The following is a 22,496-nucleotide window of genomic DNA, read 5'->3' on the forward strand; positions in this document are numbered from 1 at the left end:
AGAACAAAGAGATATGGATATTGTTACTAAGTATGCTAAAGTTACCTAAATGCATGGTATGGCATGTCATTTTCAGAGTGGGGCCGGGGACCCCCAGGGATCCTTTAGGGGGTTCCAGGGGGTCCCAGAAAATGATTTATAGTCAGGAACCAAATGGACCCACATTTGACACTGTCACCCTCTTTCCCAACAGGATTGTGGTAGCAGTAAATATAACAGAGTTGTTGTGGCGAATATAACAGAGTTTAGTCAGCAGGGCTCTGATGGCAGCAGCACAGATGACCAGCACTGTCACTGACTCACTGCGTCTGGAGGAGCCATCTGTTGGACTTGACCTCTAGCCGGACACATTACTGGAACATGACATTACATACCACACCACACACTCTGAACACAAATGTACTAAACTAGAGGCGACCGGCCTTATTACCCCCGGTCCGAGTAACTTCTGTGTTACGCCCCGTTCTGTAACACACACGGAACGGCTTCGCCCCTAGTCATGCTTCACATTCACTGCTCGGCGCTGCCATTGCCTCGGGGGGGGGATAATTGACGATTCTGCCCCTATCGATGCTTAACTCAAACAGCGCTGAGTCGGTTCTGGCGGACTTGAGCAACGAGAGGCACCGCCGAGCGAGCCGTTAGGCGAGCGAGTTGCTGTGCCGAACATAGCGACGGCGCGCCTCTGACGTTGTAACTGTTTTTTTCCCCCAACTACTTCCTAACTTAATTACTATTAGGGGCTGTAGTCTGTTTTCACCAAACGGGTTGAATGGTCCGCCTCACTGGGTGTCAGTGTTGTCCGTTTCAGGTGGAGAGTGGTGCACTACTGAGCGAAAATATAATTTGCACAGCGAAGATAATAGCTACAAACTACGTTGTACTACCGACCTGTGGGAGGCAGCAAAGTGTCGTAAGGCATGCAGTGTGGAGCAAACTACATGAAGAAGAAGGATAGAGTGGCCTGCTACTGAGGCAAAATATGGCCCAAAACAACGAATCCAAATTCTGAACAATGAAAAGTACTCGGTCCAAAGGCTAGAGGTATGATCGATTTTTCGGCCAAATGTGGTGGGAATTGGACAGGGTTGATTGATTTGATTGAATATTTTATTTGGCAAAAATGTAAAACAGCACAGTTACATTTAAAATACTTTGTCTAAAAGGTCCGTTGTTTCCATTGAGGTCCTTGGTATTCAATTCATAGTCATATATAGTGGCACCAACAGTTCAAATATCAACACAAAAATACAGAAGGTGGTCTGCTAGAACATTGCTGCAAACATATAGCAGAGTACATATCAATCACAAGGAAACTTGTTTAGTACTATATACAAAGGTGCACCTTTAGTCAGATTGATGCTATATAGTATAATAGCATAAATATGACTAAAGGTGCACCATTGTCAAATGGTGCAAAACAGAAACATTAGAGGTGTCTAAACTGAACTGAAGAACCAGTAGAAGAACCTATAAAGGACCATACGTCATACAAAAACAATGGGTGTGTATTAAGCCACATGCCCCCATAACTCTGAGAGTGTACAAATTCAGACAGACAGACAGATACTGGTGGTCTTATGATACCATTTTATGGGTAGGCAGGCCGGCAGACAGACAGATACCGGTGGTCTGGCGTGTTCAGCTCATTGACTGTGACTCATGACCGCCATTATGCGACCATTTTCCAAAACATGCAGCACTGTGGTCTCAGAACGGTGAGAAAATCATCAACACGCAGCGACTTGAAACTTAGCTTTAGAGTACTTTTGCTTGTTTGTTTTGTTAGTTTATTGCACATAACACATCGTTGCTGTCGGGCAGAAAATTTGAATCCTGAAAAGTCACAGTTTTGGACATAATACAATACATGATAGGATGTTCCACATCCCCCGCAAAGGGACTAGTTAATCCAACTCAGCGCACACGTTTAATTGTGCAGTAAATTTTCTTTAACTTACATTAATGTTGCGTTTTAACCACTTAAACCTTATATGGTTGACCGGAGTCCCTCAGGGCTCTATACTAGTGTATTTTCTGTTATTTCGGGGAAAGCTTTCACTGAAAATAGCCGATCGACAAGCTATTTTCAGCGAAAGCTTTCCCCACAATACGGATGCTGGGCTTTAAGTAGTTGCTCACAGTGCGTGGAGATCGGCTAATTTCGCCGAATGTTCACCCCCAGAAAAAGGACGCTGGGATTTATGTGGTTATTTGTGCAGAATAATTTGAAAACTGGAAATAGTAGCCTACTTGGAGAAGAGACGGATTTAGAAATAATTAAATTCAAACGTCTATGACTTACAGTATTAATAACTGCACGATGATGTTAAACCAACATTGACTATTATTATTAAGGTAAGCTTGGTGACATTTTAATAACTTCTTATGGAGAAATTGTAGGTGCAAAATCTAAGAAGACTGGCTCCAGTAATGACATTGTTCAATTTAGTTAAGCCCAGGTGTGTTTGATTAGTGTGGCTTTAGTTTGTCAGCTCAGTATGTTTGCAGCATTTGATGAGTGAAGAGCTATTTTCTGCATGATATATTATTCCTTATTTTTTTATCGTGTTTTGGGACTGTAACCTTATATCATCGAAGATCCTTTTATGTTTCATTTTGGGACTGTTTGAAAGGCCTTTTCTGTAAACCAGTTTTATAATAAACACCCTCAAAGAGAAGAAGAAGCCTCTCTGCGCCTTTACCAATGTACCACAGTGGTCTCAACTTCCCAACCAGCTAAACTAACTATCCTACAGACATCATGTGGATCTTTGACTTGATGTGGCCAGTCTATGGCGTCATTTATCTGAGACGTCTATCACCTCCATACTTGGGCAATCTTTCAGCCTAATCCAACAGCCATTGATGTCCAGTATAAAATTTGAATGTTAAAAATGTAGTAATTTGTAAAGTAATGTGGCGCTGATCAGTCCAGTGGTTTGCGAGATTAGCCCTGGGACAGACTCACAGTCAGACACAAGGCCAGCCAAACACACAGACACTCTTCTAGACAGCTCAAGACCTTCCAGTCTAAATTAGAAATTAGAAAGAAAGAAAGAAAGGTTGTAAACATGAGTAACTATGAGTTTAAACTTTAAATAGTCATACCCTCTCCTCCTCCTGGAGTCTCCACAGCTCGCTAATTGCTTCTGTGCTTTGTCCTCAAATCTTTCATGATTTATGTTGCATGATTATTTGCACATTATGAAAATAACTGCATACACAACACAACACAACACAACACAACACAACACAACACAACAGATGAGCCCATCCAAACACCACACGCCCCTCACTCTTTCCATCTCTATCCCGTCCACACCCAAACAACACAGTCACTCTTTCCACTGACGGACAGATGGACACATCACAGCATGGAGACATAGAGACAGAGACAGATGGACATAGAGACAACACAGCATGGACCAGAGGGCCTGGATGAATAGATAGATGGATGGATGGACGGACGGACAGATGGCCTATACTATATATCAGGCAGAAATCTCTTATCTCATTATTCTAACTTTTTGTGTTTTTTTCGTTAATTGACGCCCTACTTGATCATACTACAGCGTCACACAAAAGCATCAAAAGTAGCAGATCTACAAGCTCGAAACGCGGCGCGAAGCTTGATTCTGAATGGTCAATCGCTGAATTCAGCGGTGTGTTACTTCTTGATAATGACCGATGAGCTCTATAACAGACCGCTGTCTAATCAAAGGCGCCTGCTCATATCAACCTGCGCTGCTTGATTTTATGCTGTATCCAACATGACACCCATGTAAACAAACACACCATGTCATTTACAACAGCTTTTGAAGCGAGAAATAGACAATGCAGTAACCACAATTTTTTTCTAGTTGATCCACTACACTTCTTTGTTTTCCGAGGCGACTGTGCCCAGCCCAACAGTTATGGAATACTTTCATTGCCGTAAGCAAGGAAATACTTCGTTTTGATGTTACTTTTGGGTCAATTTATTAATTTAGCCGTGTAATAAGCGGGATAATTGACGGGTAGCTGGTCATTATTGAAAATGAAAGCCCTTCAGGGTGATTATGCACCTCCGCTATCGCGTTGGCGCATAATCACCCTGTCGGGCTTTAATTTTCAATAATGACCATGCAGCTACCTGTCAATTATCCCTTGCATAATGTAACGGCAGACAGACAGACAGACAGACAGACAGACAGACAGACAGACAGACAGACGCAGACACAAAGTAGAAAGACAAACAAACAGACAGATAGATTTACATCCCCGTCTCTCTTGGGAAAAGGCAGACCTAAAGCAGGAATTTGACAGCCAGCTCTCTCATTGAGCTGTGTGTCAGCGGTCAGACTCGACTGGACTCACATCAGAAAAGATAGTCAGATGAAGATTATTTCATCACTGAGAACAGAAAAAAATGATGAACGGATTACATCAGTCACTGTGGAACGCTTTATGTTGTCTGGCTGTTTGGAGTTTGCTTTAGAACTTAAAGGGATAGTTCATTCAACAAAAATAGTCTACATGGGGTGACTAATCGATAGAAAAAATGTCATTTTGGGGGTGAACTATCCCTTTTAATAGGCTCTGTACTCCTCTCTGCTTAGTCATAGTGTTTCTTGTTTGTTTTCAGGTGAAATAGAGACCGGTGTACATTTGTTTTCGGTTCCATTGTTCTCTTGCTCTCTCTGAGCTAAAAGCTTTGATCTAAAAATAAAAACAGACAGCTTTACATTGTCACACATTACTTGGTCGTACTGTACCGTGACAGTGTGGTTTTGGAACCCCATAACCCCTGGTTGTGTTAAGCTGACAGTACAGTACGCTTCAAACAAATTCAAAGCTGGACTGTCTTTGCACAGGCTGTCGAACAAGGCGCTGTGGGCTAACGTCCATGTACTCAGTGCCACTTGAAGTGTGTCTGTTAAACGATGCTTCACACCAGACGTGGGCGCTTGCTGGTGACCCTGCCCATAAGCACTTGGTTTTTGTTGGGACACAAACCGTCCATTTCGGCCTGTGTGAACGCGCCAAATTCAATTGTGTTCAAGTATGGTGCCTGTGTGGGAATTGAATCCCTTAACCTTAGCAATGTTAGTGCCTAGCTCTACTCATTGGGGGAATTGGACCCTGTGGTTTTTGATTGATTGAATACTTTATTAGTCAGAAATGTAAAGAGACAAAGGAGAAAAAGGAAAAACGGTGGCACATTTACCTCCCCTTGTGGTCTCCTGATAGATGTTTATTCAAAAATTTCAGGCATTATTTTTTTTAAAGAAACCAGTTATTCACATTTTTTGGATGGATGGAATGACAATTTTCACATGTAATGTTAGGTAGTGTTAGTGCCTTGCTCTACTCATTGAGGGAATTTAACTATTCAAGTGACATTTGGTCAAAACAACAGATGAGCTCATTTGTTCTCTCTCACTAGTCACTCTCTCACTGGTCCATTCACCACCAGTAGTATTGCATCATGCAGCTCAGGAAACCCAGACATATAATAGCAGCAACCAACAAACAAACAAACTACTTCTCCAACAACTGGCTCCTCCTGCATCAGATGCCACTCCATTCGATTAGGGGCCCTGCTGTGACGTCCGTCGCCTTGCTCTACCCATTGACCCACACAGGATGGCAGTATACTGTAGCTGTCTTTGTCCAAGGTTCTCTTTTTTTCTGAATGTAATCTCTCTGGCAGACAGGGCCTCGGCCCAGCAGGCCGCCATCCAAGGCCGTTTGTGTAAAACGCCCAGTCAGGATGGGTGTGGACCTCGTTTGCTCACACAACAGATGGAGTCAGCGTTTCACTGACTGATGCACTGATATCTGCTAATGGAATCCCACAATTAATCATCTGGGGGGGGTTTATGCTTTGATTTATTTTATGTGAAAGAAAGCTCCAGCCCAATAACAAAAGTCATCCTCGTTTTTGTGTTTATTTATTTTGCACGACGACCAACACGACCGGTCACGTTCTGAGGAGAGCGAGTCAATGAGATAAGAGGAACAGAGGATGTTTCTCTTCCTTCTTCCAGAGAGAAGAGGGCCTGTTCTGTTGGAGGGCAGAGCTGGTGGTGGCGAGGGCGGAATGATTCACTGGAGGAAGGGTGACATTTGTTTTAGCTGAGCGCTACAGGAATGCAGAAGTGGGCATACTGTTTGAATCACCGCAGACAAACACAACAAAACATTACGCTGCAAAATACAAACAATACTAGTACACACAGGCCAGTGAGTAAATACAGCATGGCGATTCTCAAGCTTTTTCATTTGAAGGACTCCCAGTTTGATCCGAATTCATTTTTGATACGCCTAATTTATACTTAGTTGCGTGCCGGTCGTCGTGCTCAGAAAATAGTAGATCTACAAGCTCATTCGTGACGTGTTGTGAGCTTGTATATCTGCTATTTACGGCATGCAACACCAGCGTGCAACTAAGTATAAATCAGCCTTTAGGCCAACGCCACGGACGCCCATTTGACTTTCTTTTTTCAATCTCTGCGCCCCAATCTACCCTGTAAAATCCTCCGTGCTTATTTAAAGGGATAGTTCACCCAAAATAAATCTTTTTTTTTTCTTCGATTAGTCACCCCATGGAGACTTGAATTCATTAATATTCTTTTGTTTTTGTTGCATTCTAAGCCAATCATTTGATGACCGGCAGACCGGTAGGCAGCGGTGCTGGTAGGAGACACAAAGGAGACTCCTTGTGTCTACTGGAACCACTGCCGGTCATCAAATTATTGTCTTAGGAATGCGACACAAACTTAAAAATAGCCATGAATTCAAGTCTCCACAGGGTCTCTAATCGACAGATTAGGGGGTGAACTATCCCTTTAACTCTGAGAGTGTACAAATGGAACCAAATGGACCCGTGAGAGTCCATTTGGTTCCATTTGTACACTCTCAGAGTTACAAACCTGTGAGAGTCCATTTGGTTCCCTTTGTACACGGATAAGGATAAGGATAAGTTACAGACCCGTATGGGTCCATTTGCACTTAAAAGTGTAGAGCACATGTTTCAATGGCCAGCTGATAGGCCTACACTTCAAATTTGATCTTTTTTTGCAACACAGTGTTACGGAAAACAGCTACCCATGTATTGGCCTTATATTCAACCATAAATAAACATCCAACTAATATACTATTTTGTTCTTATTGTTTTTGTTCCGTACATTTTATGATGGTTGTCTCCCTCTGAGAGGTCATTGCAACAACATCCCAACTACAATAAAGATGGGAAGCCCTGCCCCCAGTCGCTGTGATTGGCTGAGACCTGGTAAGGGGAGCGCTCATTTTGGTTCACATGTGATATCATCCACCTCTTTGCGAAGTCAGACGGGATTCTTGCCGCCGGCCACATCCCAGCCGCACCCTAGCGATTCTTAAGGCTGTCGCGTGGACGGAACGCTTGTTTTGGTTTACTTGGTTGGATCTGAAATGACGTAGATCTACGTCGATGGCAGGCAATGTGTTAAAATGCGCGCATGAATGGTAACAAATCGATGGCCTCAAGCGTCAAAGAGCGTGCCGTCGGAGTTGGGAAGCCGTGGTGGACGGAATTGGTTATCACATGAACCAAAAGAAACACTCCTGCCATATTTATGTCTCAGCCAACCGCAGTGATTCAGGGCGGGGTTTTGAGCTTGCCTCACAAGCATCTCGGCCAATTACAGGGCGTCGGAGCTCCGGGTGCGCCATCTGCTTCAGAGATACAGAGATCTCCATATATGGGCACAAAAGGGACACAGACAGACGGGTACAACGGGTACTCTGACAAAGCCTTCGACACGATGATCGTGGTGTGATGTAGGTGTGATGGCCGCATAGCGGCCTAAACCTCTTTTTATATAAAATAGGGCATAGTATGTTACTTTGCCCTGTGCTTACAACAAAACAATAAATACATGTTTTACCCCTCATTTACCTCTATACCAGCAGTTATCAGACACTGGAGTAGTGTGGTGGTGTTTACCTGCAGAAACACATACTCTTGCTGTATTTTAGTGCTTTCATTGTTTGTTTTGGTAGACAGGGTTTTTGGGCTACCAAAACAGAGAGAAAAGACCAAATTACAGTTTTGAATGTTTTGTTTTGTTATGTAAACACAGGATTCTCATTGATCCATATATTTTTTAATTAAGAAAATCACACTTCTCAGTTATTCGATTAATCAATAGAATAATCACTAAAGACGATAATCAATCACTAGCCTATCCTCACTATGTTATTGTTACTGTATGTCTTTAAAGGGATAGTTCACCTAAAAAAACATTTTCTTTCTATCGATATTAGTTATTAGTTATAAGTAATATGTAAGGGGATTTATCTTTGTTGGAGGTTTGGGTAATAATGGGAATGATTTGGGCATTACCTCACACTGTAAGGGACAAGGGGGAACATATATTATGGTTTTGGAATATATTCGGACCTTTGAGGAGGTAGCCTGAAAGAGCGAGCCCTATCGATGGTCTTGAAGGGCATATCCAAACCCAGGCGGTTGGATTTCAGCGCCGCTTCCTATTGCTTCACCAATCTATGTCCCCGCCTCCCCTCCTCCCCCCCCCCCGGCCTGTGCACGGAAGACGCTGACGTCACCAAATTTAGAGCGACGCCCATCTGCACTCTGATTGGTTAGGAGATAACAAGGTTCACTCCCACTCCGAAACCACCGTTCCTGCATGGTTCCCCCAGACTTTTTTCTTTTGTAACAAAAAAAAGGCATGGGTTTCCGAGGCTATATTGAGGAGGTGACACCAGTTGTGACGTGTAGACTGAATTGGAGGGAATGCTTTGATCAACAAAGAGAGTTGAATGAAATTCCTGTCTCCGTGTCTCATTTTCACTACGTCTTAAATAAGAAATTAAGAAAGTATCCTTCAGGATTACATTACTTACATTTAGTTTTTGACGCATTCCTAAGCCAATTATGGTGGCTGGCTAATCATAGAAAAAAAGTCATTTTGGGGGTGAACTATCCCTTTAAATGTCTTGATGAATTGTACGCACATATAGGAACACAATGGAAACAAGCCCTCAGGGCTTTTTTTTGTCATTATGCTTTTAGCATCATTGCAAAAATCGTAACCACTGTACTTTTTGCAAACTGTTAATAATCAATCAAAATCACTCACTGGGAACATTATTTCACACTGCTGTCAGTCGGGCGGGCACTAGGACCCAGCGCTCTCCACCCGGCGCTCCCTCCTTTGTCTGAGAGCCACTCAGAGCCTCTCTCTCTCCCCTCCTCCTCCTCCTCCTCCTCCTCCTCCTCTCTCCTCCTCTCCAGTCGGTCCACTCTGCAGTCAGTCAGTCAGTCAGTCAGTCAGTATCTCGTGTCTCTGGGACAACAGACAGACTCACCATGATGGCTGTAAACCTCCAGACCAACAGACTGCTGCTGCTCACCGCCTACCAGCAGGTTATAGACGAAGCTACGGACACTGACTGGTGAGTGAGCGAGCGAGCATCTCTCAGCGTTCTCTCTCTCTCCTTCTCCTTCTCCTTCTCTTTCTCCTTCTCTCCCTCTCCCCCCCTCTCTCTCTCTCTCCCTATCTCTCGCCTTCTCTCTCTCTCTCTCTCTCTCTCTCTCTCTCTCTCTCTCTCTCTCTCTCTCTCTCTCTCTCTCTCTCTCTCTCTCTCTCTCTCTTTCTTTGAGTGTTTTATTGGTTTGGTTATTTTGTTGCTGCGCTCATAGGCTGGTTGGTTCAAGCTGTGCTTCTTTGGCAAGGGTGTGTGTGTGTGTGTGTGTGTGTGTGTGTGTGTGTGTGTGTGTGTGTGTGTGTGTGTGTGTGTGTGTGCGTGTGTAGTGCGCGTGTTGCGCGCGCGTGCGCGCAGGAATAACGGTGTGATCTGATGGAGCTATAATAGCTAGCCGTTGTTGAGAGGAGGATACACACACACACACACACACACACACACACACACACACACACACACACACACACACACACACACACACACACTGAGATGGAAACGGGGGTAAGGAAGGACAGAGGGAGGATGGAAGCACGGAGGGACGGATGCAGGGAGAACCCCCTCTTTCCCCCCTCCCCTTTCCACCTCACCGGCGTGCACGTGTGCGTGCGAGTACATATGCAGCAGCATCCCTCCCATCCCAATGTCTCTCTCTCTCTCTCTCTCTCTCTCTCTCTCTCACCACCAGAGAACACACACACACACACACACACACACACACACACACACACACACACACACACACACACACACACACACACACACACACACACACACACACACACACACACACACACACACACACACACACACACACACACACACACACAGAGAGAATGAAAGTAGGCTAGTAGGGGCTTACCACCACCACCAGCAACTCCTGGCTCTCCGGACACACACACACACACACACACACACACACACACACACACACACACACACACACACACACACACACACACACACACACACACACACACACACACACACACACACACACACACACACACACACACACACACACTCCACAAAAGGACACCACCAACTTGTTTCACTTTTTTGTTCCACCACTAGTGAGATTTCTTCTTGTCAAAGAAGAAGTTGCCTTCGTTCTGGATTAAAAACACAAATCAAAAAAATGCACCGGTATGGTTTTTATTACATAAAAATAGAGGCCTATATCCTATATACTGACATAGGATAGGACATAGGTGGACGAGTTGTTGGCTGTATATTGTGCTACCGGTGCGTACATGTGGAAAAGCCATTATCCTGACCTGTATAGTGTGCCTCATTTTTCCATATATCGTTTATACCGGTCATTTAAAACCCTGCATGATTTATTACTTATCTTGTGGATCTAGTATTTTTGGGTGCGAGACAGAGACATGCAGCACAAATCAAGTATGAATCAGGCTTTTTTTAAAAGGCAAGAAAAGCTGAAGTCAGAGAGTGTTTTTCCTTTAGCTAAGAAGAGAGGGTCAGAGATATCTGAGAGATATGAGCAGGTTTTTTATCTGGTGAACCTGCAGGCTGACCAGATGGACCATGTACTGTACCCGTGTAGTAGGGCAGGCTATTACGGCACGCCGGTCACTTTGGACAAACATTAGATTAGTTGTGCAACGGTAGGAGTCAGGAGTGCTTTGTTTTTGTCAGTGCAGCGGTGCCGGCTTCCGCGCTGTGCAGTGCACCTGGAAACCATTCCTCTGGTTTTTATACAATGATAATCATTCCACTGCGTTTATACGATACTCTGGTAGAAAGGGGTTGGATTGTGGGGGTAAGTCCCTGCCACATACCAGGGGTCATCATGTCCAGGAGGGTGTACTTGTACACAGTGGTGTAAAGTAACTAAGTACATTTACTCAAGTACTGTACTTAAGTATACAATTTTGAGGTACTTTTACTTTACTGGAGTATTTCCAATTGTCTATACTTTTGCCTCTACTCCACTACATCTCAAGAGGCAAATGTTGTACTCCTACTCCACGACAATTATTTGAAAACTTTAGTTACTAGTTACTTGTAGATTTATATTATTACTTTATAAAACATACATTAACCACTTTAGCCCTATTTTATAGCTAGGCTATTTGAAAATAGCAGATCTACAAGCTCACTGTGAGCTTGTACATCTGCTATTTTCAAACATTTAAGTACTTTTACTTTTGGTACTTTAAGTACATTTTGATACCAATGCTTTTGTACTTTTACTCAAGAACATTTTGAATTCTGGACTTTTACTTGTAACAGAGTATTTCTACATTGCAGTATTGATACTTTTACTTAAGTAAAACATTTGAGTACTTTTTCCACCACTGCTTGTACATCAGTCAAGCTGCCTCAACACCACAGAAACAGGAGATAGGCCCCCTGCCCCTATATGGGCCACATGGCTCGGCAAGGCTTACTTGTGGTAGAAATCATTCCACTTGTTCATACAATACTATGGTAGTCATTCCACTGGATTATTTACAATACTAGTCATTCCACTGGTTAATACAATACTATGGTAGTCATTCCACCTGTTTATATGAAATACTGGGTGCGTTCGGATATATACATAGCACTGAGCGCCCTGGCCTATACAAACTAATATGTGAGTGCGCTCCCGGTGCGCATTTCCGAACGCACCCACTATGATAGTCCAACTCGATCTCATACAACACGGTGAAATAGCACGGATTGACATTCCGTACATAGACAACTAGATAACACGAAAAGTCGTGCATATGAGCCGCAAATCCCTCCATTGACTTTGTTACGTTTTGGATCATGTCGGAGGCACGCAGTCTCAAGCCACGAAAGGGAACACCGAGCGAGCTAAAGCGAGCGAGTTGCCGTGCCGAACGTTGCGACGTTCAAAGGCTTTTCAGGTTTTCTAGTCGTCTATTTACGGAATTGTCAATCCGTGCTATTTCACCGTGTTGTATGAGATCAGGCTGGATAGTCATTCATCTGGTTTACATACAATACTATGATAGTCATTCATCTGGTTTATATATGAAAATAGCCGATCTACAAGCTCACAAGGCGTCCCAGTGCGACACGTTGCGAGCTTGCAGATCTAACATTGTCTTTGCAAGACACCGGCCACAACAAAGTATAAATCAGGGCCTACATACAGTACATTATTGTGTCAGTCCACTCTGGGTTCATATACCAATGGATCTCAAACATTTTCATGTCAAGGACCCCCACATTGACATGTATTTGGCTGCGGACCCCCATTTTAAAGCATTTTCTTTTTGCCAGGGACCCCCATGAGAGACTTTTCAACCCTTTTGTCAACATTTTTCAAAATCAGCTTTTCTATAAGCTCACAGCGTGTTGTGAGCTTGTACATCAGCTATGTTCGAACAGTTTTTAGACTGTTCCTCATTTTTCTGGGGACCCCCCTGGAACCCCCTCAAGAACCCCTGGGGGTCCCCGGGCCAGACCCCACTCTGAGAACCAGTGTTTTATAGACCACTATATAGAAACCATTCCCTTGGGTTTATTATACCCGTGATTCTCGACCTCTTTATTTTCAAGGACCCCCCCCCCCCCCAATTTGACACGCATTAGGCATGTCAAGCTATCAGTCATTTATCTGAGGACCCCCTCCAGGGAGAAGAGAAGAACCCCCCTCAAGGACCCCCTGGGGCCTGGGGGTCCCTCCCTTTACCCCAGGAGACCCCGTGGTTCATACAAAGCGGTCCGGTCAGAGCTGGGTTTTTTACACAACACTGTGGAGGCTCGCAGCTTTCAGCCACTCTGAGAGAGAGGGGGCGTGGCTATCGGACGAGATGTGTCAATCTGTCAGCTCTCTCTCTCTGTCTGTCTCTCTCTCCCTCTGTTACCTCTCTCTCTCTCTCTCTCTCTCTCTCTCTCCCTCTGTTACCTCCCTCTCTCTCTCTCTCTCTCTCTCTCTCTCTCTCTCACTCAATGAATTCTTTTTGGAGCTTCAATGCATTCTTTCTCAGTGAGTTTTAATAGATGTGATAGCGCTTCAGTTTAGCCTTGGTTTAGTTTCTCCTCCTTATTCGTAGACGATGACCTAACCAGTGCTGGGTCAGTTTGGTGCATTTTTGTTGTTGTCTGAGGTTAAAAAAAGGTGCTTTTAAAGGTCTCTTGTCTTCATCTCTCTCTCTCTCTGTTTTTCTGTCTCTCTGTCTCTCTCTCTCTCTCTCGCTCTCACTTTTGAGTTTGCAAAGATAAGCACAGGGAAGTACAGTTCAATACAAGGTCTGTTAGGAGGATTTTAAACCCAAGAAAGCACTAAAGGCTTGTTTCCATTGGGGTCCTTTGTACTTAATTCATTCTCTCTCTCTCTCGCTCTCTCCCCTCTCCTCTCCTCTCCTTCCTCTTCTCTCCTGGAGGAAATGGCGTCAGACAGGCAGGGTACGAGGCTAGCCCCCGTGAATTCACCATTGATGGGGTCTTTGTTGAATTATTAAGACGTGATAGTGAAAGAGCAAGGAAAAACAGGCACATGCAGAAGGAGAGAGAGAGAGTGAGGGGGTGAGGGGTGACATTCCAGTCCATTTGAGAAGCCCCTTTGTGTTGGCCGGGCACGTGGCCAGATGAATCTCATCTAAAACCCACCTGTCAAACATGACAAGGTGGAAAGGAATATGCGGCGATTTATCACTTTTCTACGTAACTGGATCTCGACCGGTGTCTTTATTTTAAAGGCGGTATTGACTCTATCTCGAGGGCGAGACCAAAACGGCTGCAACAGACCTAGATCGTGTTATATTTTCTATCATTCAACACAATTGCTTTTGCGTGCGTGTGTGCGTGCGTGTGTGTGTGTGTGTGCGTGTGTGTGTGTGTGTGTGTGTGAGAGAGAGAGAGAGAGAGAGAGTGTTGTATTACTATACTTGTGATGGCCAAATGTGATGGCAAAAAAGTATAGCAGAGTTTGAGAAATAGACGTTGTGAGGACAACGAGAGAAATGGTTGTTTTATCGTTAAAAAAAAACATTTGCAGTGTTAGGATTACAAATTAGGAACTGATTCAGGTTGGGGTTAGGTCCAGGATTAGGCATTTAGAGGTTAGATTTTTGAATCATACTGAGTACTTAGTTACGATGCAGCGCAACACGTGATACATTGTAATTCAGACTTTATGGTCAGAGTTAAATGTCTAAAAAGGTAAAAGGTATTGTGTTTATAAAATTGCTGTGCATAAATGTATATGTACTCACTGTATATCCTTATCCTCACAAGTTATAGCAACACACACACACACACACAAACGTGTGTGTGTGTGTGTGTGTGTGTGTGTGTGTGTGTGTGTGTGTGTGTGTGTGTGTGTGTGTGTGTGTGTGTGTGTGTGTGTGTGTGTGTGTGTGTGTGTGTGTGTGTGTGTGTGTGTGTGTGTGTGTGTGTGTGTGTGTGTGTGTGTGTGCGCACGCCACAGTATTTCGTGGGAAGCCTACTCACGGCCGTTTCCTCCTCATCAGTGAGCACTTGTGCTCAGGTGTCATTTCATAATGGAAAATCAAAAGCCATCATCTCAGACATCTGTTTAACCATTCAATTCGGGAAAGCATTTGTGTCACTTTTAGATTTCCTTTGGCTATTCAAAAATAGCAGATCTACAAGCTCATAACGAGCTTGTAGGTCTACTATTTTTGAAAAATCGTGAAAATTTGTGCAAATCTTTGAATATATATATTTTTTAAAGTGAACGTTTGTAACTCAAATCTTTGCTTCTGGGGGCGTCCCTGGAACAAAACATTTTGAGATGGGTGTCAGTGGCCAAATACATATCTACATTTAAAAAAAAAAGTCCTAACAGTATGTTGCTATATCAGTGGTGCTCCAACTTTTCCATGTCAAGGACCCCCCAAAATGATATGTATTTTATTTGGCCGTGGACCGCCATCTCAAAATATGTACAATACATATACATAAATATTTATTCAAGGATTTGCACACATTTTCACGATGTTTCAAAAAATGCTGCACTATGAGCTTGTAGATCTGCTATTTTTGAATAGCCCAAAGACATCTAAAAATTATCTAAAAACACAGGATGCTTTCCCGGTCTCAATGGGTTAAGATGCTGCATAATTAAGACATTCTGCAAAGCACCAGGTCCCTCTTGAACAGAAATCACTGTCAGTATATCAGGCCTCAGCATGCAGCTGTAACGTGAACCTGGTGCCATCTGTTGCCAGTCAATAGTCTCAAACTGAGGTCATATTGACCTAAATATGGAGACTTTAGTTTCAGGATGTGTAAACACACTGCCCCCCCACCCCACCACTCTCTGACAAAATGGTCGATAGCACCAGAAATAGCACGGGGTACATTTTTAACGCTCTGTATGTAACTTCACCCATCAAAACCGAGGAAAGCATCTGTGTCTTATTTTAGATTTTAGCTATATATATATAGCATATAGCAACAGCATATGTTTTTCCGAAAACTCTCAGGATTTAGAACAGTGGTTCTCAAAAAAGATAACATATATATAAGCTCACAGCGCGTCATTTTGTGCCGTGTGGCTGGCTTGTACATGTGCTATTTTTGAACATTTTTGAAAAATCTTGTAAGTGTTAATAATAATTTTGATTCTTTTTTCCCCCTATCATTTTTATCCCACAATTTTTGTAACCCATATTTTTCACCCAGTGTCAATGCCTAAGCTGTAATCCTGGGCGCTACTCTCCCTCTGCCAGCCTGGGGAGAGCTGGCAGAGGATTTAAAAAATACATATATAAATCTGCTCTTCTGGGGGGTGCCTGGTACAAAACCTTTTCAGATGGAGGGGTCCACGGCCAAATACATATCATTTTGGCGGTCCTTGACTTGGAAAAAGTTTAAGAGCCCACTGGTTTAGGTTTCCTCCCCCAAAATGGATTAATGTAATTATTGGTAATCAGCTCATCTGTGTGATTTTTTTGTTGCCCCGTTTGGGTTGATATTTCCGGTCCAGTTCGATCGACACTGAGGCTTTTACTGTGTGTCGTTTTCCACTGTCGCTCTTCATCAGCGATGTTTGGGATGAGAAGCTTTTAGTTTCACATCTGTCTCTGATTTGCTCTCAGCAGTGCACTGTTTTTAACCCATTAAGGCCGGGAACGCATTCTGTGTAACCACCTAAAAAACATTATTTTATACTTTGGGCTATTCAAAAATAGCAGATCTACAAGCTCATAGCGCGGCACCGAGTGCCGCGCTATGAGCTTGTAGATCTACTATTTTTGAAGATTTGTTAAAATGTGTGCAAATCTTTGAATATATATATATTTTTAACACATCCACTGCCAAGGGCTAATCTCATAATGTACTCACCAGTGCCAAGGTGTTTTTGTTGTTTTTTTGTTTTTTTCATGTCGCCATAGATCTTGTTAAAATCCTTAAGATTGAGCCGTGAACGGTCTGTTTACATCCGCGAGATCTCCCTGTATCTCCCAGTGAAGACCGCATGTCAAACGGAGTTCCATGATTGTAGTTAGAGCGGATTACGTTAAACAGTGAAATGCGAGGAGAAAAAACTACAGGAAGAGAATTGAGTTTCAGTTTCGTCTGTAGAATGGGAGCGGGCGTGCTCGTCAAAACCGGATCCCAAATAATTCTATTTCCTGTCATCAAACCGGAAACGGAAGTGGATCAAAAAAATTCCGAAAGTGCACCCGGACCGCGCATGCGCGAAAAGCTACTCGGCGCTTAACAGTTGGATTTAACGGCCCGTAGGACTACGGTCTTGGCAGTTAATGTGTTAAAGCAATTTTTTTTAACTCAAATCTTTGCCTCTGGGGGGTCCATGGAATAACATATTTTGAGATGGGGGTCGGCGGTCAAATACATATCATTTTGGGGGTCCTTGACATGAAAAAGTTTGAGAACCACTGATATAGTTTTTCAGAAAACTGTTAGGATTTAGAAGACTGTTTGTAGAATCGGAACCTCAGGCCTTAATGGGTTAAACTGCATATTTGACTATACTTAGACGGGCTCGGTTCTACTCGGGAACGACGCAATTTGGGAACGCATGCCCCACTCCGCTATGGAATACCAGTCGTACCCATTGTCAGAGTACTCGTCTTTATGCTCATATATGGAGATCTCCGTAGCTGTCTGTCCTTGTCCCTTTTATGCCCATGTATTGAAATATGTGATGTCATCAGTATATACATGCCTATACAGTATGAGCAGTAGCTGACCAATCAGTGCAAGCTAAAGTGCCGCCTTTGCGCTGCCTCTTGCCATGTTGGAACAGATGCTAACTGTGGTTGTCTTTGTGAATAGCTACTGCCATAACAGCCCTCGGGCTGATATTAACTAACTATCAGCCTGACCCAGTGTGGACTGTGTGTGTGTGTGTGTGTGTGTGTGTGTGTGTGTGTGTGTGTGTGTGTGTGTGTGTGTGTGTGTGTGTGTGTGTGTGTGTGTGTGTGTGTGTGTGTGTGTGTGTGTGTGTGTGTGTGTGTGTGTGTGTGTGTGTGGGTGTGTGTGTGTGTGTGTGTGTGTTTGTGTTTTGTTCTGCTTTCGTGGTGTTCAAGTGGGCCCTAATCCAGGGAAAGTACTGTCGCTTCGTTATTGATGGTGCTTTTTGTGATGTTATTTCTGTATCTAGCTGTATCTTACAGTACTTTTTTCACTCTGTATCTGTAACTTAACTGCCGTGCTGCCCCTGGCCACTGCATCCCCCACCGTGGGACCAATAAAGGTCTAAACACACGGACGCACGATTGACGACGTCAACGATCGGACCGTGCTGAGCAACACTTGACTGGCCAATCGGTGACAATGGGGCTGATGACCAGAGCCTTGTATTAAGAGAGTTGTGTCACCTCAGGGGGCAGAAAACAGCGCCTCAGGCGGCACCTCAGGGGGCAGAAAACAGCGCCGGTCACGTGTTTCACGTAAACTTGAAATAGTGACAAACGCTCATAGACTCCAGTGCATTCCGTAAACTTCCAGGTTCAGGGCTTTGTCACTATTATTCGCCAATAGAAGGCTTTGTAGAAGACCTGGCCTGATGATGTGAACGGAGGTGACGCAACTCTCCTTATATGGCCCTGGGGCTGACTACCACGCTTTGGTCATTTTATAGCTTTTGTTGCTGCTGAGTGTGAACCCAGCATGAGAGGCTTTGGGTAAAACTAAATGATGAACTAACTGATTAACCCACGCATTCATCGTTGCCCTCGAGAACCAACCCCCGGGCAGCAATGAATGAATGAATGAATGAATGAATGAATGAATGAATGAATGAATGAATGAATGAATGAATGAATAAATGAATGAATAAATGAATGCCCGGGGTGATAATCTATGTATCGTCGCTGTCGGGTGGAAACATTGTACGCCCAAAACCGTTCCTCTTTTAATTAATCATTTAAAAAACATTTTAAAGTAGTGAAAATAGCCGATCTACTAGGTCACAACGTGTCGCATCGTGACGCGTTGTGAGCTTGTAGATCGGCTATTTTCACTACTTTTGTGCGACACTCTTGTATGATGAACTAGGGCGTTGATTTACGAATAAAACATTAAGTTGAAATATGGAGGCTTGGGCCGCTGGCGTAGCGGTCCAGGCACCGGGGTCATCAGGCTCAGTGTAGCCCGACAGCGTGTCGCGTGTTCGTGTCCCGATCCCGACGGCCTTTGCAGCATGTCACTCCCCATCTCTCCCCCTATTTCCTGTCAGCCTATAGCCTACTGTCCTATCCATAAAGGCATATAAGCCAAACAATAAATACATGGAAATATGGAGATACAAGGTTTCTGCCCTACAGCGCTAATATTATACTATGCTACACTACTCTACTGTGTTGCGCTACTAAGCTATAGCTAACTGTAATCATTAAGGATAGCAGTACATACAGACAGTACTAAATACACTACTCTACTGTGTTGCGCTACTAAGCTATGGCTAACTGTAATCATTAAGGATAGCATTACATAATACATACAGTACTAAATACACTACTCTACTGTGTTGCGCTACTAAGCTATAGCTAACTGTAATCATTAAGGATAGCAGTAGGCTACATGCAGTGCTAAAGGTTTAATCATCATGAGGACCATCTGTGTTTCAGCGGCTAAATGATAATGTCTTCTTGACTAAAGCGTGTTAGGTTGATCTGTTGGATGGGTTCACATGACATGGATAACATTGTTGTCCCACACGGCTAGTCAGTAGGATTAACTAGACATTTCTTCTGGTCGGTATAGGATTAGGGGGGTCGTGAAACAGTTAAACAAACTAATCGATTTAATTGATAAAAAATTATCAAATTTATTTTATTTATTTCAACTAAATAATAGTGGATGTTTATTTTTAGTATTTTGCAAAATTAGCAGATTTACAAGCTCCAAACTCGTCGCGATGCATCACCTTGTGAGCTTGTAGATCGGCCATTGTCATCTTTTCTTTAAGTAAAGAATCTAGAAATGGACCCATGTTGCCAAGAAAATTGGCATTACATTCTGTTGTCACCGACAGTTGCTTTCTATATACCAGAATATATTACACATTAATTATTCCTTAACTTCACCATTACATTTACTGCCTATTATATTATAAACCAAAGGATTCCAGCTATATCCAAGCTATTACATCCTCTGTATCTCTCATAGCACGGCACCGAGTGCCGCGCTATGAGCTTTTAGATCTGCTATTTTTGAAAAATCGTGAAAATTTGAATATATATATTTTTTATTTGTAACTCAAATCTTTAATTCTGGGGGTCCCTGGAACAAAACATTTTGAGATGGTGGTCCACGGCCAAATTCATATCTAAAAATGTTGGTATGTTGCTATATCAGTGGTGCTCCATCAACTTGTCCATGTCAAGGACCCCCAAAATGATATGTATTTGACCACGGACCCCCCATCTCAAAATATGTTGATCCAGGGACCCCCCAGAAGCACAGATCAGAGTTAAAAGTGTTCGCTTTAAAACAAATAGCAGATCTACAAGCTCATTAGCGCGCCAATCTTTTTAATAACCAAATAAATGTAAAATGACAGAGATGGGTTCCTGGATGGTTAAACTGACTGTGACAGCTCACCAATCAAGCCATAAAGGTTAATGTGGCCTTTGGTTTGGTGTTATAATGTCTGGAGGGGAGTTTTGTTTAATGTTGCATATGTATGCATGGCATTATGAGGACGGAACAGAGGGGTGTGTTGTGGGATGGGGGGGGGGGGGGGCTCGGGGTTTGCCCCCGTTTTTCACACTTGAGGAGATCGGAACAATAGAGCGGCTTCCTAAACAGCGCTGACCCCAAACAACAAGCAGGAACCCCCCCTCACCCCCCGTTGTCCTATTAAAATTATACAAGTCCCTCTGCCATCTTTATCCCGTCCAGAATATACACTACTATTTCTAGACCAGGGCTGGCCCCTCAATGTTTTATAGGCTAAGGACCCCCTTAGCTGAGAGAGAGAGATGAAGCAGGTAAAAATTAAGATAGATTTCATAGATAGCTTCATAGACTTGTTTGACAGCAATAACATCAGTGTTGTGTAAATTAATGTTTGTTTGTTAACTCATGATCTTTTCTATTATATATGTTGGATTCATGTTAATGTGTATTTTCAAATATTTAACCACTTAAACCCTCAATACTTAGCAAACTTGACCTTTGGCTCTGTACTTGGTCTGCTCTTTTTGCCTCTGCACCAAACCAAACACCGAAAATACTGATCCGACAAAACAGACTAGTACATGAAGACCCATGTGTTTTGACTGAATGCCTCTTTACTGCAGTTCTGTCCTGCGTTCTCTCGTTCACAGTTTAAAACATGGTTATTGCCAAACTGATGACCTAGTGATAATCAGAATCAGTTTTATTGTCACATCACAGGTTTACAGATGTAAAGAAGAGGGTGGCATTAGTTTTTGTGCGTCATTTGTAGGTTTCAGTTAAAAAACGTGTCAAAATAAAAGTAGTCTGCAGAAGGCAAAAACATCACAGATACAAATCCACATGGTAGATCCACAAAGGACAGTAATCTGCATAGAGGGAACAAAACCACAGAACTACAACACCATGTGTTTATAGTTGGACCATAAACACACAGGGACAGATGTATGGATGTAGAGCAACATGAGGACATTATGTGAAGACATTAACAGTATCATAATAAGAACATCATGATACTGTAGGAATATATATATATGTTTTTCTTCTTTGTGTCAGTCTGTACTTAAACCTCTGCTCACTAACCGTCCACACACGTACTGTACGCACGCATCTACACGTTTGTATTGCCATCCTTGTGAGGACATCAACAGGACAGCGATTTTATTGATGCAATTTTTTTGAATTCTTTGCCATTTTTTACCCTAACCCTCAAGCTGAAAATAGCCGATCTACAAGCTCACAACACGTTGCGCTAGCCTACGACGCGTTGTTCTGGGCTTTTAGATCGTCTATTTTCGTTGCACAACACAGCAGGCTCGCAACTAAGTAGAAATCAGGTCTAACTCTCCAACCCTGATCTCTAAATTCCTAATCCTAACCCCAACCTGAATATTTTCCTCGTTGTGTAACCATATTTTTAACCATAAAACAACCATTTCTGTTGTGAAGACCAGGAAAAACTGTCCTGTCCTCTCAATGTCTGTTTCTGAAATTCTACTATACTTGTGGGGACATTTGGACCTCACAAGTATAGTAATATAAGTACATCCACCCACCCACACACCCACGCATGCACCAGATCTTCACGTCACTTTCCAACATGCAACCATAACTCACCCGGCTCTGTCTGTCCTGCTCTGTGTGTAGAGAGGACAGCTCTCTGCTGCCTGCCTGCCTGCAGCCAACACACAGACGCACTCACTCACGCACACACACACACACACACACACACACACACACACACACACACACACACACACACACACACACACACACACACACACACACACACACACACACACACACACACACACACACACACACACACACACACACACGCCTGACGATGATTGTGAGAGGCTCAGTATCATCAGGTCTGGTTCATAGACACCAGATCATCTGCAGATGAGGAGAAGAATGGA

General features: G+C 43.3%; 1 protein-coding gene across 1 annotated transcript in view; it reads left to right on the plus strand.

The window, feature by feature from the left end:
* The first annotated feature begins 9,301 nt into the window (after positions 1–9,301).
* The window catches only part of dbn1 (drebrin 1), a 98,078-nt gene continuing 84,883 nt past the window's right edge, over positions 9,302–22,496 (plus strand). The window contains 1 exon segment of the mRNA XM_080435281.1: positions 9,302–9,447. Coding sequence (XP_080291407.1) covers positions 9,362–9,447 — 86 coding nt within the window. The 5' untranslated portion in view covers positions 9,302–9,361.

This window comes from Gymnoscopelus braueri (assembly GCF_963280865.1).
Source record: "Gymnoscopelus braueri genome assembly, chromosome: 8".
In the NCBI taxonomy this organism is placed as follows: Eukaryota; Metazoa; Chordata; class Actinopteri; order Myctophiformes; family Myctophidae; genus Gymnoscopelus; species Gymnoscopelus braueri.